Genomic DNA, 23,932 nt, shown 5'->3' on the forward strand with positions numbered 1-23,932 from the left:
GCTCATACTATAGATGCAATTAAGCAATTAATTTAAATATTGTTAAGACATCAGTTTAGTTTTAGTCCTTTGTTGACATCTAGTGGCCTTTTTTGTTAACGCAAGTCTACGGTTTTATCATCAGGTTAATCTTTATTGATGTTTATTAAAACATAACATACTTGTATAAGCGGTACAAATGGTAGATGGGTGGATTTATGTATTTTAAGTCAAGATAATTTTTTCATTAAAAAAAGTGACGTGGCGTGCGCTTTATTCGTCACGTTTCAATTCCTCCAATCCAATAGATGGCGCCCCATAAAGAGCTTTACACCTTGTTGACCAATCAGCCGGATGATACTGTTTGAACAAGGAGCGGGTAACACGGGTAAAATTGAGCTAATGATGAGAGCTGTCGGGATGTAAGCAAATGGTCATAAATAAGTATTTCACAAGTATTCACCGAAATGACCACCGCGAAGCCAATTTTTATGCGGACTTACGGGAAGACAAGGCGAAAACTGACGCCTTGGATTTCACCGAAGGATCACAAGCAGGCCTTTGATAGCTCCTTGTCTTCAGACGATTCCTTGGTTGAACTTGATAAATTCACAAAAACCAGGTAAATAAACAAAAAGGAGCTTCCGATCCTGTATGTTATTTATAGGTTCAAGGTTTCTATTTTATTTGTTTACTTAGGAGAAATTGTTTGCATTACAGGATTGTTGTAATCTTAGTAGGGAATTGCTTATTTTTGCATCACACTAAAATGAATGAATGAAATATTTGGCTTATAGTTTTTAAATTGTGGTGATTGATATATTAACAGCTCTAATTGAAGTGCATAAACTGTCCATAGTCTATATCGTAATTGCAAGCGAATTATTTTTCAAAATTCAACAAACTGTGTTTTGTACCATAGTTTTGGTATTTTAAATGACTGCTGCAACATGTGTCGTTTCTGATCAGATTTTTTTTATGCAGAAAAAGAAAAGTCTCAGTCGCAGCAGCACTCACAAGAGGGAAGAAGAGATTGATTATCAGCGAGAGCGAGGATGATCTGTCATTTTCTGTGCATTGTCAGAAAGTGCAACTTGAAAGCAATCCAACTTCCAAGTAAGTCACTATATTACTATGAAGATTTTAAATTCCATGCCAGTGTTGTTAGAGCAGAGTAATGCTGTTCAAAAGAGCTTCGACATCTCATCTCAGGTTCCCATAGCTTATATCTTGTTGTTTATCTTTAGACCAAACCCAATCAACAGTGCCTGGTTGTAACCAAGTTGCACTTGTCACTTTTCTTGCATTGCTTTGCAAATTTAAAGTCACGCGTTAAGAAGGAGGAAAGAAAATGTGCATCATAAATCAAATGTAAAAACACGCATAATGACATTGGTCACAAAATGCTTTTCAATTTTCAGAGCAAAGAAAGGTGCTTCCAAGGCAAAGAAGGTCCGCCCAATGAGGGGGAAATTGAAAGAGAACAGCACTGATGAAGATATTTTCAGCGTGCCCTTCCCCTCCTGCCCTCAACCTGTTCCACGGAATAGAGCAACCAGGTCCTTGCACCGACACACACATTGATTGACACGATCAACTCCTTCTTAGCCTCACAGTTATCATGCTCATGTTAGATGCACACTGTAAGGACTTTTGGAGCTGTAATTTCAAAACATTTTTTTCTCATTTTCAGGTTGCAGTCATCCCATGAGATTCAGCTTACTGATAATTGGAAATAATGAATTAAATTGTGGTTTTAATTCATTATTTCCAATTACAAACAAACAACAACTCACAAACCCTGAAATCACTTAGAATGGACCCTTTATAGAGATATTGGGTTTTTGTCCAAATAGTTTCTTCTTTTTATCTTTATTGATGCACAAGCAGGAAACTAGCACCAGCCAGAGCAGCGGCCACATTTAGACGGAAGGAGCAGCGTCCGATTAGTACCGAGAGCAATGAAGATCTGTCTCCTCCAGCAAAAAGAAACAAAAATCCACTTCAAATCAACACTACTTCCAAGTAAGTCCTTGTATTACAATATTCAAAGGTTCAAAATTTTAAATATTTCATATCAGTCAATATTTATTGATTTTTTTATTTTATTCAAAATAAGGATTTGGAGAAAAAAAATGAATTTAGATTTTTTTTGCAATATAATAGTTAACCTTTTATAAAAGATCAACACAACAATGAACATTTAAAATAAAACTGGTCAGTATAAATATTAAATGAACACTTATTTAAACAAATAGTGCAATGTATGTTATCTGATATTATCTCAATATAGAAACATGTCTAACAATCCATCCATCCAAAATTTGTTGCCAAGCTCTGTCATCCTTATATATTCTATTTATCGTTACTTCCTGTTTTCCAGTCTTCCACATGTTTCTCCAGGCTGTTTTGTGACTCGTCGGCGTCGCCCCATCACCACTAAAGTCCAAGCCTCAAAGGTCAAGGTCTTCAACTCTTTGGAAGATTTCACCTCTGGAGAGGAAAGTCAAGTTCTCCTTGCTAGCAAGACGAAAAGAGTCCCTCTGGCAATTCTAGAGTCAAGTTTGGAGAATTCCACCAGTGACTTAGATGCCAACGCCTTGCAAAACATTCTCCCTAATGACTCAGCAGGAGATCACAGCCTTAGGCTCCGCCCCAGGAAGCCCATATTTTGCTCCACGCCCTCAGTCAGACTGTCCAGCAAACGGCCCCGTATTGCTCCGGTGACAAATCAGTCCCCGAACCCCACGTCTTTGTCCGTCAGCCGCATAAGTGCAAACGCATGCCAAGAAGACCAGGATTCTCCAAGTCAGCCATGTTGTTCACCACCCATAGTGCTCCACTCCAACAATAAGCAGCAGTCAAGGCTCGATGAGCCGAATGAACAATCATGCCCGCCGTTCCATGAAGGACATTCAGAGGAGCTTTTTACACACTCATTGAGTATGAACACAACAAATCGAGACGGCAAGAGGAAAACCGATGGGGCAAGCCTCCATTTGCTGACTGCAGACAATTGTTTGGGGGAAGACTTGCTCTCATTGACTGAAGTTTTGAAGGAGGAGTGTTTGGCCCAGCGCTGCTCTGTGAGAATGACGAGATTAGACAGCTCAACTGTGAGGCTATTTTGCAGCCAGACCACCGACTCCTCCTGCCTTACCGATCTTAGCTCGGCCCACAGAAGTCCAACTCCTGAGCGGCATCCCATTTGCGTGGATATGTTATCATCAGAACAGTCATACCGGTTGAGTTTAGCTGCTACTGAAGATAAAACTTGTGAGCTGTCAACCACTGGGACTGAGCCAGAGTCCCAAACTTCAGATATTTCCATCAGCCTTGCACTGTCACAGTCACTTTCTGCAGAAAGTGATTTTAAGGAGGTGTCAACATCAGCGCACGCCGAGTCCAGTCACTTTGAATCTTTTACTTGTGCACAGTTAACAGCCAGCTCTTCTGGGAAAATGTCACCACAGAATGACACATTTCAAGGAAAAAATTGCAAAGTTGTGCTTGAAAGGTTTGGGTTGGAGGAAATTCAAAGAACAATCTCTCAAAGATTGTCTGTAGAACGACAACACAACACTTCCGAGAGAGAAAGCCTCTTGATGACATTGATCCAAAAATGCCTAACTGACCAACTTACAGTCAGGTTACAGAGACTGACTTTAACACAACTGAAGGAGCTGCAGCAAAAAGGCACCAAATGTCAATCATCCACAAGTGGTTCGGATTCGACCTCCTCTGGTTCAGACAAGGTTTCGGGCTCGGACAGAGAAGCCATTAAGAAACCCTCCAAAATTGACCAACGTGCTTCCCATCCGGTTGGTAAAAAGAAGAAGAAGAAGAAAAAGAGCCCTTTAACGGGCCGGCCGGGCACAACCCGAAAGGCGTGCGTCAGTGGTCTGAGCGTGAGTCGCTGGAAGAACGACAGCAGATTGCAAGCGCCGCGCACGTTCAAGAGGAAGAGTGCAAGGAGGGCTGTCGACTGCACCATCAGCGATCTCATCTCAGCTGAACCCGCCGACCTGCAGGTGAACCTGATATATATGACTATTGTGATGGAGCATCAGATCAAGAGCATTTTGTAATTATGGGATTATCTTATTAGCAAGTCTTTTGTAAAACGTGTAAAGATGATGCAGTTTCCTCTGAGACTAACTTCTGTCCTGATGTGCAGGGGCTTATACTGAATTTCTCCACCCCAGTGAGGATGTGCCCCCTCAACATGTCATCCCTGCTGGACGATGACACCCCGCGCACGCAGCACTGGAATCGATTTAAATCGTCTCTCTCCATTCACCGCAAAGGTACAGCTCATATGTGCCCAGCTATGGATTTATGCTCATTTTGTCTTCCTCTAACCTTCAACTGCTCTCTTTAGTGCTGCTCACGCCACAGAGTTGTAGAAAGCCGGTGCCAAGAGACATCAGTCTGGTAAGAATGAAGATGTCATGATATTTTGGCACCACATGGCCAATCCAAATACAAAGCCTTGTCAAATGACTATCTGTAAATGTCCCGGACCCCCTCCGCCATTCCACCAACCCCTACAGCTAGATTTGTCAGATGCGGAGAAGGTGTACGCCGAGTGCGGCCAGCTGGGTTCGCTGCCCTGGAAGGAATGCTTTTCCGCTCTTCAGATGAAACAATGCGTCAAGATTGGGGAGGGTACATTTGGTGAGGTCTTCTCCACCAGCAACTCGTCAGGGGAAACGATTGCTCTTAAAGTACGCATGGACATGTGATAAATGCACATATATACATATTTTGAGATTATTGCAAATGATGAATGGGGCGGCGCTTCTTCTTGCAGGTCATTCCATTGGAGGGCAGTGAGAAGGTGAATGGGGAAGACCAGAAGACTTTTGGGGAGATCCTTCATGAAATTATTATCTCAAAGTAATTTGTCTTGCATTTACCTAAAATCTACGTGTTATTCACCCTCCATAGTTTTGTTGAATTGTTGAGCATCAGGGTTTGTAACCCATTTTGTATTGTTCCAGGGAGCTGAGCAGCCTGAAAGACAAGCATCATAATCAGACCAGCTGCTTCATTGGACTTAATAAGTAAATCCTCTGTCTGCGTCCATTTCTCATCTGCGTGCCCTCGTCTCTCTGCGCTTGTTGACTTTTGTCTCGTCCCCAAATAGTCTCCACTGTGTCCGAGGCTCCTACCCGCCCGAATTCCTGAAGGCCTGGGACAGCTTTGATCGGAAAAAGGGCTCTGAGAATGACAGACCAGGTTTTTGTTGTGTTCTCACTCCCTTGAACATGAATACACTGAAGTCTCATTTGAGATATTTTTTACTAAATATATTCTCTGTCAGAGAATAACCTTTGTGATTGTTTTTACTAAAGTGTGGTAAAAATAAGGGATGTTTTACATGTTACATACTGATTCTTCTCTTTGTGTTTTGTAGATTTATTCCAAAATGACCAGTTGTTCATCATCCTGGAGTTTGAGTTTGGTGGTGTCGACCTCGAGAACAGCAATGGAACGGTATTCACACCCCAAACTTTTCATTCTATTTTTTTGTGGTGTCAAACAGTCCTATTATTTTGACATCTGGTGCTCTCTGCCTCTTACATCCAACATCTCTGGTGTCTTCAAGTTGTCGTCGTTGGTGGTGGCAAAAAGTATTCTCCATCAAGTGACCGCCGCTCTGGCTGTGGCTGAGCAGCAGCTGCACTTTGAACACAGGTACATGCAAAATCGCTTTGATCAAGCCCCGGCGGCCGAGTGTTGACCAAATGCAACTCGTGGGGAAATTTTCCCGTAACAAGCTAATTTGGATTCATTTGAATTCTCTCAGTTCAATTCTTGAAATGCATTTGATTTGTTATGTATCACTTTTTCTAAAGGGACCTTCACTGGGGCAACGTGCTGGTCAAAACGACAAAGGAGAAGACAGGAAGCTTCCTTTTCAATGGTGCACCACACTCTTTGGAAACAAAAGGCGTGTTTGTACGCATTATTGACTACTCTCTTTCCAGACTGGAAATCGGTCAGTGGCATTTCCCCTTTGTCTATCCTCAGCACAGCTACTTTTTTTTAATTTAAATGAGACTGATTGCAATGGGCTGTGTTCTCTTTAGATGGTCTGACAGTGTCCTGTGACATCTCAAATGATGAGGAGCTCTTCATGGGTCAGGGAGATTACCAGTTTGACATCTATAGACACATGAGAGAAGAGAATGGGTCAGTTCACTTATTATTTTTAATAACTTATTTGGCAACGTGTGTAGGGAGAAGGTCACTTGGAACGTTGCACAATTCATTACGAAGGGAAAGGCTTGACAAAAATGTCACCTGAAGTATTTTGTATGTAATGAAATAATTATCCTCACAAATGTACGAGTGCCGACAAATCCTCCTCATCCACACAGTAACCGTAGTTTTCAAGGTTCATAAATCTGTAACTTGTACTTTTGCTTTGTTTTGTCGGTCACAGTAACGACTGGAACAGCTACCACCCTCATTCCAACGTGTTGTGGCTCCACTACTTGTGCTCCAAGTTGCTCTCCATGAGGTACCGTGGAACAGGCGGGAAGAGCAGCAAAGACGCCCTGAAGGAGCTCACGCATTTTAAGGACACTGTCCTGCAGTATACTTCTGCAACTGAAGCACTCCAAACATGCCCCATGTTTAAGTAAAAGGTAAAGTGGACAAAAGGACTAATTGTCTCCTTTGGTCAATATTTTCTATGTTATGTTCTTACACTTTGCTGTATATAAACAGTGTTTTGATGGCCTGTTTTCAAATTACATTTAATAAACCAAGAATTTCATTCTTGAATTGCATTTCTAAACTCCTTAGTGCCGTATCAAAACTGTCCAAGTAAACAAATAATTCCTCATATTTACTTCAGGTCAATGTGTGAAGACAGAACTGCAAACTTTTTGAACTTTTGAACAGACAGACGCATCATTGGCCTTTAGCAGATAAGAAAACATCAAGAAGAATCAAGTACAAAAACAAAATATTTATTCAATTTGTTCATTAAGACTATTGTACATTTTTGCATCAAAACAACCTTCATTTTCGTATGGTAAGTGAAAAGTGTGTGTGTCCATATTAATGAGGATCTCGATTGAATACATCAAATGCCTCCATAGTTGAAGAGACACTTGGTTCGACGACATCCCGAGATTTGCCTTCAATAACTATGTATGGAAGCAAATGTTGCGTTGAAAAAGGAAGACTGTTTAAAAAAAAACACACATGGAGACATTTCCGACAACACAAACAAGATCCAAGAGGCCGAGAAGAGGTCAGGCATGTGTTTTGAGAAGCACTTTTTGGTTGAGCTTTGAGGCAATGTTGGAGATGGCCTTGCTGGTGATGAGCCCACGAGTCTGTTGAATGAGCGCTCCACCGATTTGATACCGCTTGGCGAAAAAGGATTCATATCAATGCAACAGAACCAGATAAACATATTTTCGGCAAAATCCATGCAACCTTATTTCACAGTACTACGTGACCAACTGGAGTGTCTGTGTGGAGTTGTGTGCAGCGATCCATCCGACGGCATCGTCGTTCCGTCACATCCACACCAATTGCAGTTTCATTTTCCTCGTCTTTGACCACATGAAAAATGAGTGGAGCTCCCAGTCGAGTGTGTGTATGTACACGCACGTGTGTAGCAGAAGCGATGAACTGTTGACAATGTCATGTTTGTGCTCAGAAAGAGAAGTATTTGGTGAACCACTCTTGTTTCAGCCCCTCAGTGCCTCTCGGCTCCATATAAGGCCCCCTAAAACATGAAAAAAAGGTTAATTTTAATCTGTGTATAATTTGTTCTTTCCATTTTCAATTGGCAACCAATAAAGACAAATGGCACATATTTCACAATTCATTGTAGGACAAAATTGCAAAATTTGCAGTGGATTATGATGAAAATTATTTTTTACATCTCTGTATTCGGCACCCTGTCTGTAATAATTCAATAAAAACAAGCATACATTTAACTCCCTCCTACTTAATACCCTACTTGGCTATTTAAGTGATCAAAGGTGCACATTATTGCTTTCCGTACTCAAGTAAATGTTTGACCTATTTTTTTTTTTGCATCCTCTAGTGTCTTTATTTAGCGCAGAAGAACACAGAGCTGCTATTTTTTCCAAAGTGAACCAACTCCAGTGAGTCACTGTCACTGCATAAAGGTTCCGGAACAAAGCCGTCTGTTAGAAAGGTAGGTTATAAATAATTCAAGTTTAATAGCACAATTGCAAATGTTATATTGGGAAGCGAGTTTGACGCCCTGGAAGAAAAGTCGAAGCTGTCAGATGATTTCACACAACAACAATCTGAAACCTTTTCAAAATCCTACCTGATAGACTGCGCCTGCAAGTACGCATATGGCTCCTGGCAGGAGGGCGACACATAGCGAATGCCTGCCTGTGACGAGGGGCAGACGGGCAGCGGCGCGGTAGGCGCCGGCGTCGGGGGGATGCAGGACGTTCGGGATCTGGGGGAGCGAGGCAGCGACGGAGGGGAATTTTGGCTGAAGGAGAGGGAGGTGTGCTTGTGCGGAAGAGATGTGGTGGAGTAGTGTGGAGACGTGTGTGGTTGGGAGGTAGACTGGTGGGGCAGCGTGGAGGAGAAGGACGAGGACGAGCAGGGAGGGAGGCGGTCGTAAGCACCGGAGCAAGAGATGCTGCTTCCGCGAGGGGACGACTCCACATGCTTCTTCTGCGGACACAAATGAACGCTCGATTCAAAAGCACATCAGATTTTAATGAGGATATAATAAAAATAATAACATGTAATACAGTAATGAATTTATCAATATTTACAACATGAGGGTTTGGCTCGGCAACAGGTGGATTTTTTTCAATTTGTAAAGTCAAATTACAACGCACAGTAAAATCCATGTTATGCCGCAGCTTTTTAGAAAGCGACGTGAATGCAGGTGAATAAAGTCACGTTCGCTTGCCGAGTCAGACCATAAAATATGTTTCTCAAGTCGTTAAATATGTTTACAAGTAACAGTTAATGATTCAAACATGAATGTGTAATTCCAAATAAAAATGTCCGCACACACACAGGGGTCCAGATTGGACACTTTATTGTCTGTGCACCAGAAACAAAACTTGGCTTGAATTCAACAATCCCTTCTGGCAGGAAGGAGTGCTTTTTGATGAACTCATTACAGTATGTGCAGGACACACACGCACACTCACCCTCATGGTTGGCGTGGTGCTCCCAGGGCGGGGCTTGTTCTCACGGAGCCTGAGGCCGCTGTTGTCCCCGACAACAGGGGGGTGTAGCTGCAGCTGATGCCGTTCTTCCTGGAGGGAGGGAAGGAGGATAAAAAAGGAGCTTGTTCACAGTTGGTGTTGTCTGGAAGTCTGATTCGTTTGCTTGCTTGCATCCAAAGTAGTCAAACTAACAAAAATATATTATTATTAAAAATCTCGTGCGTCGATGTACCACTAATCGCTTAATGAGTTGGTCTCGTTCCGTCAGTCTCTCCTGAAGTTTCCCCAACTGGAGATCGTCACATCGGGGTTCTCTCCTCCTGCATCGCTCCTCCCGCTCACGCAACCTGGAGCAAGCGTAGCCGCATATGCTATCATCTTAGCATCGCCGCGTCGCCATGGAGATGTCACACGTGCGGGACTTACTCGTTCTCCAGGGCTCCGATGCGAGCCTGCAGCTGCATCTGAGCGCTGCTGTATTCCGACACCAAATTCTGAATCTCCCTCTTGTGCTCCTTCCTGATCTCCTCCAGCTCTTTTTTCCTCGTCACGTCCTCCTCCTCTGGCTTCGTCTCTTTCTCCTGCTCCCCTTCCTCCGCCTTGTCGTCGTCTTCTTTCCTCTCCCACAGTTTCTGTGACTCTTCCAGCTTCTCCATCTCCACCCTCAGTTTCTCCACTTCCTCCTTCAAGCGTTGCGCTTCGTCTTCCAGATGAGCATCTCGGGTCTTTTCCAAATCTGGGCTCTCCTCTTCTTTAGCTACCATTTTGGGGTTCACCTGAATGGACCTATGAGGAAAGCGATGCCTGGAAATACTCCTGCAAATTCTTTCTTAGCTTCAGAGGCAGGCCAATCGTTTTACATCCATCTACATGTCCACTTACTTCTCCTGTAATTGCTTCTTGAGTGTGGCATTCTCTCGTTGCAGCTCCAGCATGGCGCAGCGACTCTCATCCAGCTGCCGCTCAAACACCTGGTTCTGGTTCTGCTGCTTCAGGTCCTAAATAGCACACACACAAAAACACACTTAGCATATTTAGGTCAATAGACACAAGGGGAAGAGATTGAAATTGAAAGGAGTGTGTGTGTTACCTGCTGCAGCGCCATCATCTGTGTGTGAGCTTGCAGTTGGGCCTGAAGGTCTTCAATCTGCTGCATGTGTCTCTGGGTCATCTGTCTACTCCACTCTGTGTGCTGCTGGGTCAACTCCGCTCGTTGCTTATCTGACATCGCGGGCACGCATACAAATGCGCAAGGAAAAAAAAAAAGAAAAAATACATCCACTCATTCGTTGTCACAGGTAGCCTTCCGCTTGTTGCCATGGTGAAATGTATCCATGGCAATAAGAACTTCGCTGTTGAATACATAATCTCAAATCGCTGCGTGTCTATGCGCGTGCACGTGCTCGTTTGTCCATTCATCCCGGGGCTTCGCTAGCCGGCGCTGGTGTGTCAATTCCCGATCCGTGTGTGAACGTGCATGTGTTACCTAACTCCAGGTGGTGCATGGTTTGTAGTCGGTTGCGTTCAGATAGTACGTCTTCTTTGGCTTGCCTCTCCAATGCTTGCAGCTGCATGGCGTGATTATGTTTCTCCTCAGCTAAGCACTGGCTCTGTGGCTCCTCCAACACACAAGAATGCAAACAAACCTTAGCAAAAAAAAAAAAGAGAGCCCAACACAAAGAGATGATGGACCTTTATAATATGGAGAAAGTAAAATGTGGGCCGTCAATTATTAGAATTTTTGTTATTTATGACATACAACACAAATAGCTGGAGTTATACATTTTTGGTGCTGTGTGATTTCTTTTCAAATCTAAAATATGTGTATTGATATAATGTGCAAGTACCTGCAGCAGCTCCCTCAGCTTCTTGTTAATCTCTTTGGTCTCCTGGACCTCCTTCCTAAGTTTGTCAAGCTCCCGGTTGCCATGGGAATTGTCTTCAGATCCCGCCTTCTTTGTCTCTGTCTGCATTGTCAAGGAAAATGTGGATAAAAGTAACAAAACATGAGACCTTGACATCTACAGGAAATGGAAAAATAGAAAATATGCCATTTTCAAGAAACAGAGGTTATTGCTAAAAGTTGCGAAATAATGTTGCCAACTTTATATTGTGGTGTTATTTTTATGCACAACATGGTGATTAGTCCTCATTTTAATTGTGAAAATAATATAAAAGCATAATTTGATTTTAGTTCCTACCACTACTGTATTATTTTGGTTTGAATTATGGTTGTTAAGTTAATGATAAACATATTAACTAAATTTAGCAACTCACTATGCATTTTTGTAGCTAAACAAACAGGCTGTTTTTCTGATTGAATGATTTGTGAATCTCCAAATATAAGCAGCAGCATTAAAAGAGTAGTAAGGTCATTAAGCGTTGCACTCACTGGGTGCATTATGTGGATCGTTAACGATGGTGTGCAGGGAGGAGTGAAAAGAGCAAGACTCAAAGCCCAATTAGAGTCAACATTATCGGACATCTGCTTGCCGCATCCACTCTGAATGAGGCCAAAGTCAAAAAGAAGAAGTCGGCTCACCTGCAGCTCATCCAGCTGACTCTGCAGCTCGCTGATCTGAGTGTGCAACTCTTGCTCTTGGTTCTGCCACCTCTGTTCGCTTTCGGCGACGGCGGCGTTCATCTCGATGCGGAACTCTGCCCTGAGGCGATCCTCACACTCGGCTCTAAAGGGAGCATGGCAACACAGTAGATGGAAAACAGAAAATACTTTTTAACTGTCAGTCAAGTGTAGCTTTTGCTGCTGTGGGAGGATGGTTTATTCAACTTGTTTATTTACGATACTGCCAAATCGGAGTAACTCTGCAAAGTTGGAAATTTGCTCTCATTTTACATCTCCTACTCAAGTGACCAGTGTTCTCACACCAAATGAGGATGAGCATATTAAGAAACATTTTTCAGTAATTATCCAGAACATAACATTTATTTCCTTCCCTGCTTCATTACTTTGGCGACCCATTGTTTTATTGGGCTTCACGCAATAATCACAGTCTGCATCAAATAAAACGAGCTATAGTCATTAAAAAAAAAAGAGAAACTGATGGTACAACTAAAAAAAATGTTGCAGTTTGGGTTTCTTGATACATTCTGTATTTGGTGTCAACTACGATGACTGGCCCACCTGATGCGTTCCTCGATGTGGCGTTGGCTCTGTTCTAAAAGGTTCCTCTCTGTGTTCAGCCGACTCTGTTCCAAAACTTTCTCCTCCAGCCGGTGTTTGTCCGCCTTGAGGGAAGCGATGTCTCTCTGTTGTCTTTCCCGTTGCTTCTCCGCCTCGTCCTGCATGCGGGTCAGGCGGTTTTGGGTCTTCTGAAGGTCCTCCTGCAGGCGGGAGCACTGCGGTCCGCATGGAGGTGATGTATCTGGCGCTACCTTGTCTTTCTCTTCTTGATGATGCATAGCCGTCTTCAAACGAAAGATCTGATGACAAATTTGCAGCAGGTGCAAATTTACAATCTAGTGAGGTCATGTAAGAAAACAAAATGATGTGCACTTTACCTCATTGTCTGCATCTTTAAGTTTAATCTCCAGGTCATGTCTGTCCCTCTCCAGCCTCTCATGAAGCTCACAATTTCTTCTCCTCTCCTCTTCTAGATGTGCACATACCTTTGAAGAGCAGCCCCAAAAAAAGATTCCAAAAAAAAGGTATTTGTGAAATGTCAAAAAGATGACATTGTACATGAAAGAAAAAGAACTAGGGAAAAACATAAAACCGAGAATCTAACAGCATCTAACTCTGACCTCTTGGTTGGTCTTCTTCTCGGAGTTGAGAGCTTCTTGTACGCCGTGCAGTTCGGCCGCATGTCTCCGCATCACCTCCTCAATGGCCTTCCGCACCTGCTCCTTTAGCCGCCTCCTGTCCTCCTCCGCCTTCTCCACCAGCCTCTTCTTCTCCTCCTCCAGCTTCTGCTGCAGACCCGCTCTCTGTGCCTCCACCTGCTCGAAGCGCTTGTCCAGCTGAGCGCGGACACGGACCCTCTCCACGTCCAGCTCTTTGCGAAGGCGCTCCACCTCCTCCTCCTTTTCCCTCCTCACATGTTCTCGGACTCCCTCGGCCTCCTTCCGCATCGCCTCCTTCTCCTCGTCTCGCTCCCGCCGCAGCCGGTTTCGCTCCTTCTCCAAATGGCTCTTTTCATGCTCTCTTTCCCTCTGTAGGTTCTCTCGCTCCTTTTCCATCTCCCTCTGAAGTTTGTCCCGCTCTTCGTCTGCATGTTTTTGGATACGACGCAGTTCTTCTGTCTGAGCTCTCACCATTTCGGAACGCAGACTGGACAGGGCTTCTGCGTGCTGAAATACACCGACCGGACACCTCATTAGGTACGTAGCTTACCAATACAATAATTCTACCTTCACAAAAATAATGCTCAGTTTTGTCTTAGAGATTGTTTTGTAGGATGGATAGACATTTTGTTACCTGGCGGATTTGGCGTGCGTGGTCGTTATTCCTGCCGCTGGTCTGGAGCTCCAACTCTCTGTTCCTGCTCTGCAGACGACTCAACTGGCTCTTCAGGTCCTCCACGTCAGCGCACACACATGCCTTGCAGCCCACATTCAGAATCTCTTCTAAAGCCCACACAGAATACACACATCATTGCAAAATGCCACTGGCTAGCCAATGCAGTAACTCTAATCTTTGGTACTAAGCAGTGCATGTTTTTTTTTTTTCAGAATTATTTAATCATTCATAACTATTTAGAATTTTTACACTCGCAGTAAAAAAATGAAAAAAAGCCTCTTATTTTGTAGAACAACATGAGTTTGTGTCACGCCCATCCCAGAGCACGCTCGGCCGTCAACTTCCCTCAGCCACACCCCTTCGTAATCGTCATGTCTGTCACCTGCTCCCTCTTGTTACCTGATGTATTTAAACCCTGCCCGTGTGTTCCTCCTTGTCGGTGTCTACTGTTCCGTGCCGTGGTCCTGGCGTCTGGGTTTTCCCTCGGTCTGTCTGGAAGCTCACGGTCAGAATTTTAACCTTGTCCAAGTAGACTTCTGTCTGTCTGTCTGTCTGTCTGTCTGTCTGTCTGTCTGTTTGCTGGCTGTGAGTCCCTCTTCCGTCTGTGTCGTCGGTCCCCCCCCCCTGCCTCCCCTCCAACTCCCTTCCCCTTCAATAAATCCTGGTTCAAGCTGCATTTGGTTGCCCTGGCTCAACTCATTCCTGACAGTTTGTGATTGAGGTTTGTACCTTTAAAAAAAATGCTTTTGTACACTTGACAAATCAGGTGTTCCTCAGGGCTCAGTTCTTGCCCCACTGATTTTGCTAAGAGATTATATTCAGCCATTTTCCATTGATAATCACCAAAATCACTTGAGGTGACTGTACTGCCAAAAACGGTTTCATGTTTTCCTTTCTGTCTGTTACCTTCAGTCTTCTCCACTGCTCATAATTGTATTCTTTTAAAGGTTATCAAACACATCATCAGAAGATGTGGTGGAGTCGGCCTCAACGTCCATGCTGTAAGTGGTCCTTAAATATTTAACAATATTTCACTATGCAATGTCCTTTCTCAACGTCACTTCTCTGCTGATATGTAACTCAAATCTCATTTCTCTCCTTTCTGACAATCAATTTGAGAGACTCATCTCTGCATGTCTTAAAGACATTAATGCTCGGATGTCAGTGAACGGCCTTAAGCTTGACAAATGGAGCTTCACTTTCCGCTACAAACATCATCACCCCCTTAGCGCCGCAGTGTTGGAATAAGCCTCGCGCTTATGTCAGAGTCAATACATCAAAAATTTTAAAGTTTCTTAAGGACAAGCACAACTGCTAAAAGAACACATGCAATGGAGAATGTAGCATGTGATGGAAGTCTCATTAACTACCGGCTCGAGTCTGCAGTTCATCTTCTTGCAGCAGTAGCCTCTCTTTAGCCACGGCGAGCTCCTCCTCTGCCCGTTTGGCCGTGCTCTCAGCTTCGGCGACGCGTTTCCGATCCAGTTCTAGCTCTTCCTCAAGGTTCTAGGAATGGGAAGGAGTGGGCAGCATGGGGGCACAGAAGAGGAAGGCAAAGATAATGCAGACAACAACACAAAAGCAAGCAAGTACACATTTGTAGCTTTGTAGCCCAGCTGCAGGATTTTAATGGTCTGCTATCATGTCAGCTTCAGCAGGGGGTCTGAAATCTCAATGCTTGGCTTCAGTGGTGACACTGAAACAATTCTATCTTGTGCAAAGTACTCATTAGGACAGAGCTGACAGTGGAAACAGCACTCAGCAAGCACCGCCTGTGGTTAGACAAGCAAGTTCCCCCGTCTCTGTCTACCATGGAACTCGAGCAACGGTCATTAGCTGGCAACATCAGAGACGGTAGGCTGCAACATAAACATGAACTTTATCGGTTACATTGGCTGTGCAACTCCAGAGTACGAAGTTACAAAAGGACAAATATGACATCATACCAATAAATCTGATAACAAAAAAAAAAAATTGAACGAAGATCAGAGCTAATGAAGCGTCAATTTGTCTCGCATTAGTCATAGCACAAGTTTGCATTATGGAACAAAGTAGAGCTATCACCATTGGTTATTTTCACAATTGATTCTATTGATTGTTTCGTCGATTAATCGGATAAAGTTTTAGTTTAATTTTAGTTCAAAGTGTATTACCAAGTGTGAAACCATTTTTTTCAGCTCCAGTTTGTCAACCAATTGATGTTTATTTGATATTGGCATTTGGTATTGAGTTGTTGTCGATTAATCGGTTAATTTGGACACTTCAAAAACAAAGGTTTTGGATTGTAAACATTATCTTTGCAAATCAATTATTTTGGGAACCCGTTTGCCCGTTACATCTGCTGCATGTATGAGAACAAGGAGTTATGGTTTCTACCTGAATGCGTTCTTGCAGTTTTAGTGTGTTCCGTGTGTTCTCGGCCTGCCTCTCCAGATGGCTCTCCACATCGGCCTCGGCCTTCTTCACTCGTTCTCTTAAAGCACTGTGCATTCCTTTCTTCTCCTCCTCCTCTTTCTCTTCCCACCTGCGCTGTTCCTCTCGCCATTCAGCCTCTAACTTCTTCCTCATTTCTTCTTTCTCCTCTTCAAGCAGGTTCATCTTTTGCTCCCATTGCTCCCTTTCCGCATCGGCTGCTTGCCTTCTCTCCTCCTCTCTTTGATCCCTTTCCTCCTTCATCATGTTCACCTCTTCCAAAAGCCCTTTCACTCTCTCTGACTCCTCCTCTGTCTTTTCCCCCTTATCTTCGCCCTTGTCCTCTGTATCCTTCCCATCCACACTAAGTCTCTGCCTCAGCTCACGTTTGGTGCTCAGATCTAGGATCATCTCCTCGGCCTCTTCCAGTTGTTTGCTCAATCGCAGGTTTTTCTCCTGAGCGGCGCTGATTTGGGACCTGGCTTCTGTGAGCTCCTCCTCTGCCGCCAGGAGCCTCTCCTCAAAATCCCGTCTCAGTTCGGCTTCAGTTTCACGCTCCCTCTCCTCCGACTGCATGCGGAAGAACTCAAAGTCGGCTTGTACCTGGAGGCACAGGTGGCAAGATGTTACACGCCGTGCAGTCTAATGAGCTACAATGCAAGAGCTGCACAGTATTCTGTATTTGCACAGTTAGGGAATTAATTTTCTGAATTGAAGAGAAGCCACATGCGCTGGCTCAAATTTGGGTATAAAAAAATTAATCTGGATTAATTCACAGAATTATTAATATATAATCAATTAAAGCTAAATGGTTGAGTCTCCTTTAATCCCTTCATGATGTTGGAGGATGTTTTCATTTTTGACAAGTGGTCTTGTCACGTATATTGCAAAAATAGCAGCCAGATTTTTTTTTCCCTTGTAATAATTTGCATGTGAAAAGGGGGATATACACCAAGCTCGTACGATGACTTTCCCAGAAACCGAAATCTCATGCTATTATAATGCAGTTATATATGATTAATGCATATGCTTTATTGAGACACATTATGCAAATTGCACATGACGAATGGGCTAAGTACCACGCTGTTTTCTCCGGTTTGATTACAGTGAGGCACATTCGATGTGAGTTTGATTTGTGGCTCTAATGCGAGCACATTAATTTTACAGAAAAACAGCATGGCCTTCAAAAGAGGTTGGGCTCATTATTATGGGGATAAGGTTGGCAGGGTCATTACACACATGCGCACTCGAGCTCAAGGACACACGTGCGCGTGCGTACCTGCGCTCCGACCCTCTGCTGCTCATCTAGAGACTCCTGCAGCTGGAGGAGTCGCGTCCTCAACGCTGAGCCCTCCCCCTCTTGACATGTCTCCATCAGGATGCGGTGCAGCTCCTTGTCATGGGCGTGGTTCAAGGCCTGCAGAGCCGCCTCCTGCTCCTCATTCTTCATGTTGAGAGAATAAATCACCTGGAGGGCATCAACAACACGCAGTTGGGATGATTTGGTTTTAGAGACGTGAACGCATTTGTTAAATTAATGCGATCGCAGTTAATGTGTGTTCCTGATTCCTATAATCTTACAAAGTATTGAAACTTCAAAATAAAAACTCAATATTTTAATGGCCTCATTCAGAGTAAAACAGCAAAACCAATGAGATGGTGCAAGGAAGAACAATTTACATTTTGATGTTAATTGTTGCATTTTTTTTTTTTTGTCACGGAGTTGCTATGACAACGATGGAACCTTCCACTGCCTGGAATCATACTCCAAAACTGCCTGCTAGATTACAATTAGATGCAAAGCTTTTTCTTCTTTTCTTCTGTTCAACATCGCTGCAGTAAATACTTGCCTCGTTACAAAATCCAAAAATGTATTATGCTTATTATGCCTCTGATTTAGGACTTTCGGAAACCAAACAAAATGTATATAAAAATATATATATATATATATAAAATAAAAGGAAAAAAGTTGAAACTTTTAGAACCATCCATTTAAAACCAAAAATGACTCGGTCACTATTTTTTATTAAGGAGACAAAATTGTAAAAGCCTGGTGTGCAAGTATGAGCATCATCAAAACAAGTGTGCACAGTATTTCCAAGCTGTGCGACGGTGGTCTCTTCCCCATATAGATTGTGACCAACCGATGAAATATGGCCTGTTTCGTATTCACTTTACTGCCGTGCCCACAGTGTCATCATCTGATGACCCTGACGTCTCACTTACACACTCTGGGAGGTGAGTATGTAAGAGGGGGGGGACGGAGGGGCTCATATTTTACGCAGACGCCGCTCTGTCTGCGGCACACAGCTGTGTCGCAGCACATTCCCGCATGCGTGTCAATATGTGCATGTGTCCCCCACCTTGAATGCACAGTGCATGGCTTTTGGCCTGTGATATCAATGACAAATGTGAGATGTGGCAAAGCTCCCGTCTCACGTTCCTGTCGGCCCAACACTTATATCCAATCATGTCACGGTGCAAGAACTTGGGCTCACGCATTGCGAGTTGGACTGAAAGGCATGAAAGGGACTGTATCGAGGACAGGCTCTGAGGGAAGAGAAGGTTCACGCTGGGCTCCTCGGCCCCACTTTTTTTTTTTTTTCGGAAATGAGCGCAATGAGCCGAGAGAAAAGGCTGGAATGAGGACAATTTAACAGCATAACACACCAGAACATTAAATCCCATATGCTCCTTGTGCAATAATGTTACTCCAGCCTTTATTTGGGAAGATTTGGTTCATCGGACAGCGTAGTGAATGACTGATTAGCACATTTGCCTCACAGTGCCTCAAGTGTTAGCCTCACAGGAAGGTTCTGGGTTTGAATCTCAACTCGCAACTATGGGGGGTGCGGAAGTGTCACAAATGGTCGGACTCCAGCTATGTAGATTGTGCGCTTCTCCTGCACTGACTTTAAAGAGAAGAATTGCTCCCATTGGCCGTAAAGTAAGTTGGCTGTATCCACGCCCACAACGGTGCAAACACCCCTTTCTAGCTGTGCGCATGTGTGAAAATACCAAAAGAGAGAAAAGTCCATCCATGCACACAACAAAAATCCCAAGAATGAAGTGAAATGTTTGTCATTCTTTGTTCTTGCTAGGATATACATGATGAATTGGTAAATTAACCCCTGAAAGACTTGTGACTGGTCGAGTTAAAAACCGGTCAGCGCTAATTAGAACTGACACAGTTCTAATGTGCCTGATATCTAACTCAGTACAGTCCTTTGTTTGAAATATTACCGAAAAATTGCCAACTGCAACCACCCCAAAAAGCCTTAATGCTCAGCCTCTACACTACGCAAATTGTAAAACAGAATTGAAGAAGCCTTTTGGGTTAAAGCTCAAACATTTTCAACAAATAAAAACAGTCCAATTACTAGTACCGGCCTGACTGAGAATCAATTTTGTTTTTCCATTTAGCAATTCAAGTTCAGATCTGCTCTGCTGTGTTCTCCCCTTGTTGGGGTAGACTCGTTTCCAATTCAACAAGAAACCCACGCTGCATTGAACACACCGCTTAGAGCGACACACGCTACCGAAGGTCACCTCTACCTACATTTTTATTAGCAGTACCGACCTAACTAATGATTGGATGAAAAAGAGTCTACAATGCATTGCATCACTTAAGCCAATGTAACTCCATATTATTTATTTGTGTGGCCTCGCAAGGGCTGTGTTTACTGACATCAACTTTATAGTCAGCAAAGTATTTAATTAATATTCCGTGCAAAGTGTAAAGCGGGGCAGCTGAGTGTAAAGCTGCTGCTGCAAAAAAAGAGAGGTTAGACAGAAAGATGCACTCTCGCTTGCATCAGCTCGCCTCCCACACACACACACACACACACACCTCCACTCATGTGAGTGCACGGCTGAATTACAAAGCAGGCCCCACTTTGACAGTGCAAGCAGGATAAGAACAGGACATCACGTATCCAAAATTAGATCTGCCTCTCAAAATGTTGCTATGAACACACACCAGCACATACACAACTGTACTTCTATTTTGAAGTCTATTAATTGTGTAAAAATCGGGACTTTGACTGTGTATGTATATGCACGCAGAAGAAAAGACCGGTGTGAACATCCACAACAGCTGCCCCGACGGACTCAATTCTTACTTTCTTCTCATTGGCTTGTTGTGCCACGTAAACACACTCTTGGTTTATCTTTAGCAGCACCCATTCAACTAGGGCACACTAGAGCAGGCAGAGGATGAAGAGCAAGGAGGGAGGGAGGGCCAAGTGAGAAACTCTGATTGGCTTAGAGGACCTGAGGAGGTGCTTTTAAGTTCATGAGTTATTAAATATATAAGGTTACTACTGTTGACCCCATTTCCTGTTGCAATCCACTTACCATAAAAGAGTACTGAATAGGTCAGATGTCAAGAGGTTGGATTACAGTATACCCCTTAGTTCGCCCCTTCACACTTGATCCCACATCTTAACAAGACAGTGAGGAAGGCTTAACCCGAGGAGCACATTTGGAACCAACGTCAAAACCGAACCATGTCCAAACCGATGGCCTTGCAAAGGCCTTGTGTCCTCATACTTTTGTCCACCGAGCACAGAAACAAAAGGACACAGCGGATACTGTAGTTTTGACAAATGTCAAACGTCCTTAACGTGTACAGACACAAGAGCTGACCCATCCAGTGTGTCATCTTTGCGCACATCCTGCGCATCTGCTCGGACAGCTTGAGAGCGGCGAATGCTGCATGTTGCTGCAGAGCACATGCTCCTTGACACACACATGCACACACACACACGTCCAGGCAGCACGGAGGTGAAGCCACAAGGGAGGACGGCGACTGCATCGTCATCAGTAATCGTCACCTGCTTCTCTAAGCACTATTGTGAAGAGCTCACACATGTGGGTCCCCATGCAGCGCTGAAGAGCCTTGGAAGATATGAAACACAGAATACTGCTGCGGGAAGCACATTGGGTTCATTTATATGCACATTACATGTGATGCAGCGGGTGAAAGTTATCAGAGTCAGACTGATGATTAACACAAACGCACATTCAATTAGGCACACTTGCTAAAGAGAGGCAAGATAGGATGCGAGAATTTACATAAGGTCATCTAGACAGTTGCTACATTCTATTGTGCTTATCCATATTAACGTTAGGGATGAGCTGGAGAATATTCCCGCTGACTTTGGGAGAGAAGAGACGAACATCTTGGACCGGTCGCCAACCAATGACTGGATGCATAATAGAGACAAAAAAAAATTCACAATCACATCGATGGACAATTTAGTCTTTTTTGCAAGGTGGGATGAAAAGTACCCATGCAACGGCACAAGAAGGAACAAGCAAACTCCAGACATGTCAGGAGTCGAACCCAGAACCTTAGCACTGCAAAGCAGATGTGCTACCTTCTCAATACAGTGTGCTATCACAAAAGATTTAATTGGCCTTTTCACACAAGCAGTGTGGGATTTTAAGATTTTGCAGTGGCGCATAACTTCACTATTAATCAAATAAATAAATATTTGCTTAATTTTACTATATGGTGTGGGTCAATATAATGCATTAGACTACAGCACGATACTGTCACTTACATATTTATATTTTCAAGGGAGACTTTTGTTAAATCTCCTGAAACAGATTTGAAATGTAGTTATGTTTGTTTGAGTATATAAAACAACGAACTTGGGGATGGGTTGCCATGCATTGACAGCACAGTAATATGCAAATCAGTTGCAATTCATTAGCGCTGCAAGTGTAACAGATTTCAATCATCTCGAATTGCTGGAAATCTCTCATAATTTCCAGGTAACATTTGCACGGGATTTGGGAGCAGGTTTGCATGAAGAACAATAAACGTCCACGTAAGGCACGATTGTGACAGCTCCACCTCAGTGAAGATGGTCCAGAGAGGTGGCGTTGCATTCAGGTTCGTCCGGTCACGTCCCACCTACCTTGGTGAGCTGAGCGATCTTCTTGCACATCTTGTTGTGCATCTGGAAGTCACACTGCTCCTGCTCGACGTTCTGGAACTCTGCCGCATTCCCGTTGACGGCAGAGCCCGGCCCGGGGGTCTGTATGGCTTTCCCGGGGCCCGAAGCCATTTTGACAGCCGTCTTCCCTCCAGGGAACAACTTTCAAGCCCGGAGGATAATCACAAATGAACCCGCCACCAGTCGACTGCAGAACCCCGCCTAAATTGTGGCAACTTTTCATTCGTGCATGTCATTCCTCCGTCGGTAGGCCCCCTCCCGTGAACGGCAGCCGGTGGGATTGTGTGGAAAACATTTGGGAGTAGATCGGCGGAGCTCTCCGCGTGGAGCGTTCCGGTTGCGGCCCCCGACTCCGGCTGTCCACCGCCCGGCGATGGCGGAGGTTGCGCGCTGGAAGTCCATCGGGTACGCGCTCGCAGCGAGCGAGCCTTGCCTTGGTGCCAGCAGATATTTGGTACTCTCGAGCGCCGGGAGGATGGAGGCACTGGACGCCAACCACCTGTCTCCGAGCGGAGGGAGGGAGAGGGGCGTGCGTAACCCGCCGAACATTAGCGGAGAGGAGACACAAGCAGGCGGAGGTTTACTGCTGCAGTGCAGCCCCGCCCCTATCGGTGCTGCTCTATCACTGTCCATCAACGGAGGGTGGATGGGGGTCCACTCGTGTTGTTTTAATCCAACAATAAAAACTACTGGATCTACTACTGCGTGCATGTCATTGTCAATTGGACAATCTAGAGTCCGATTTTGAATAACTGGCAACCAGTCCGGGGTGTTCAGCGCGCATCTCCTACACTCACTTACCTGCATGAGTATCTGCACTGAATGAACTATTGTGGCGGACATTGGAGGAGGTCCCTCACCCAGCAGGCACGCGGTTGGGGTCGTGTCTGCACTTATGTCTTTGTGATGCAATGTGTGCTTCGTTTTTCATGTTGTACAGAATTTGTTGGCAGTCTTGGAATAAAGTCGTGTTTGGAAAGAGCGGTGTGTGTTCAATACTGCCACATTGCATCAAAAATTCTGCCAATTGTTTTTCTGAGACGGCCTATAAATTTGATAGAAATAACCATGTGGTTTCCCTCACAATTCATCGTGAAAAATGTTCATGGACGGCAATTCTTGTGGCCTATATTTGCACATCCATTTAGATTATAAGAGATTTTAAGGACTAAAGGAGATAAAGTATACCCCTTCATATTACCTATCATCATCTATGTCAACAAAATAATCTAAGGTAAACCCTGAAAATCCCAAATATCTTTTAGGTCAAATGGAAACAAAAAGAGTGCAACCTAATGAATTGATTTCCAGAGATAGATGGCTGACGCTTGCACAAATATTGTGCACCCTCATGGATAAAGCAGCCTGCTGTGACCTCTATACAGCTTTGGCTTGGGGCACAAACAAAAATACAAAAGTGTCTTCCTGTGTATATTAATGTTTTGAGATGTGCGGTTGCATCTTCACATATAACTGATCATCCATGTCCAACCCACACAGTTTGTGTTTGTATTGCATTTGCTTTGTCAATTATTAGTAGACAGTTGAAACTAGTTTGCAAAGCGGTTTGTTCACTTTAGGACAAGAGAGCTCAAAGTCAGAAGCACAAATATATAAAAGTGTCCCGTCTCCTCTACACTGACAACAAACTGTCTTTTTTTGAAATACAAATAATGAGTACCAAAATAAAGCATAAATTCTGACAAAAATAAAAAATATACTTACTAGTATGGTTTTAAATCACTGACTACAACAAATTTCAAACCAATAATGAAGTAGCCTTTCCTTTTACCAGTGTATAGTATGCATCACTAGATTATGCAAGTATAACTAATGTCGTGACTTTTGCAGCATCTACAAAAAAGAAAAATAGTTACATCCAAACAAAGACATGAAAA

At 43.8% G+C, this 23,932-nt stretch overlaps 2 protein-coding genes and 1 long non-coding RNA gene across 9 annotated transcripts; 2 read left to right on the forward strand and 1 right to left on the reverse strand.

The window, feature by feature from the left end:
• Nucleotides 1-310: 310 nt before the first annotated feature.
• Nucleotides 311-8,170, forward strand: haspin (histone H3 associated protein kinase). Of its 2 annotated transcripts, XM_088373621.1 has the most exons (17): nucleotides 311-601; nucleotides 964-1,095; nucleotides 1,401-1,538; nucleotides 1,870-2,004; nucleotides 2,363-4,010; nucleotides 4,157-4,286; nucleotides 4,361-4,413; nucleotides 4,533-4,706; nucleotides 4,793-4,878; nucleotides 4,983-5,045; nucleotides 5,129-5,220; nucleotides 5,399-5,478; nucleotides 5,591-5,679; nucleotides 5,841-5,983; nucleotides 6,075-6,177; nucleotides 6,431-6,635; nucleotides 8,057-8,170. In XM_088373621.1, the coding sequence occupies exons 1-16, from the start codon at nucleotides 447-449 to the stop codon at nucleotides 6,630-6,632; spliced, it is 3,423 nt and encodes a 1,140-aa protein (XP_088229747.1). In that variant the 5' UTR covers nucleotides 311-446; the 3' UTR covers nucleotides 6,633-6,635; nucleotides 8,057-8,170. The 2 variants fall into 2 exon arrangements, with proteins under 2 accessions (XP_088229747.1, XP_088229746.1); XM_088373620.1 differs by lacking the exon at nucleotides 8,057-8,170 and having other exon boundaries at nucleotides 6,431-6,774.
• On the reverse strand, nucleotides 6,942-22,614 carry fam184b (family with sequence similarity 184 member B). Of its 5 annotated transcripts, none has more exons than XM_088373615.1 (18): nucleotides 21,996-22,614; nucleotides 17,348-17,536; nucleotides 16,033-16,671; nucleotides 15,027-15,162; nucleotides 13,615-13,763; nucleotides 12,942-13,487; nucleotides 12,699-12,806; nucleotides 12,322-12,620; nucleotides 11,722-11,866; nucleotides 11,027-11,146; nucleotides 10,666-10,825; nucleotides 10,270-10,400; nucleotides 10,062-10,177; nucleotides 9,606-9,983; nucleotides 9,412-9,526; nucleotides 9,162-9,269; nucleotides 8,309-8,670; nucleotides 6,942-7,732 (listed from the first exon to the last, which is right to left on the reverse strand). In XM_088373615.1, exons 1-18 carry the CDS (start codon nucleotides 22,143-22,145, stop codon nucleotides 7,660-7,662), a joined length of 3,924 nt encoding a protein of 1,307 aa, XP_088229741.1. In that variant the 5' UTR covers nucleotides 22,146-22,614; the 3' UTR covers nucleotides 6,942-7,659. The 5 variants fall into 5 exon arrangements, with proteins under 5 accessions (XP_088229741.1, XP_088229740.1, XP_088229745.1 ...); XM_088373614.1 differs by having other exon boundaries at nucleotides 9,606-9,995; XM_088373619.1 differs by having other exon boundaries at nucleotides 10,666-10,798; nucleotides 21,996-22,613.
• On the forward strand, nucleotides 14,537-17,688 carry LOC148399353 (uncharacterized). 2 transcript variants are annotated; one of them, XR_015858001.1, is made up of 4 exons: nucleotides 14,537-14,657; nucleotides 15,379-15,510; nucleotides 16,516-16,686; nucleotides 17,447-17,688. It is a non-coding gene; the product is annotated as an uncharacterized LOC148399353 (long non-coding RNA). The 2 variants fall into 2 exon arrangements; XR_015858000.1 differs by lacking the exon at nucleotides 17,447-17,688 and having other exon boundaries at nucleotides 16,516-16,884.
• Nucleotides 22,615-23,932: the final 1,318 nt, after the last annotated feature.

This window comes from Syngnathus floridae, chromosome 4, assembly GCF_059516105.1.
Source record: "Syngnathus floridae isolate MCC-2025c chromosome 4, RoL_Sflo_1.0, whole genome shotgun sequence".
In the NCBI taxonomy this organism is placed as follows: Eukaryota; Metazoa; Chordata; class Actinopteri; order Syngnathiformes; family Syngnathidae; genus Syngnathus; species Syngnathus floridae.

Bases quoted from the DNA above. Each gene is read 5' to 3' on its own strand.
- haspin (XM_088373621.1), top strand. From the start codon at position 447: ATGACCACCGCGAAGCCAATTTTTATGCGGACTTACGGGAAGACAAGG. The intron at 602-963 runs GTAAATAAACAA...TTTTTTATGCAG, and splicing joins GATAAATTCACAAAAACCAG to AAAAAGAAAAGTCTCAGTCG. The intron at 1,096-1,400 runs GTAAGTCACTAT...TTCAATTTTCAG, and splicing joins GAAAGCAATCCAACTTCCAA to AGCAAAGAAAGGTGCTTCCA.
- fam184b (XM_088373614.1), bottom strand. From the start codon at position 22,145: ATGGCTTCGGGCCCCGGGAAAGCCATACAGACCCCCGGGCCGGGCTCT. The intron at 10,826-11,026 runs GTACTTGCACAT...TTTTTTGCTAAG, and splicing joins AGCTGAGGGAGCTGCTGCAG to GTTTGTTTGCATTCTTGTGT. The intron at 10,178-10,269 runs GTAACACACACA...TGTGCTATTTAG, and splicing joins AGATGATGGCGCTGCAGCAG to GACCTGAAGCAGCAGAACCA.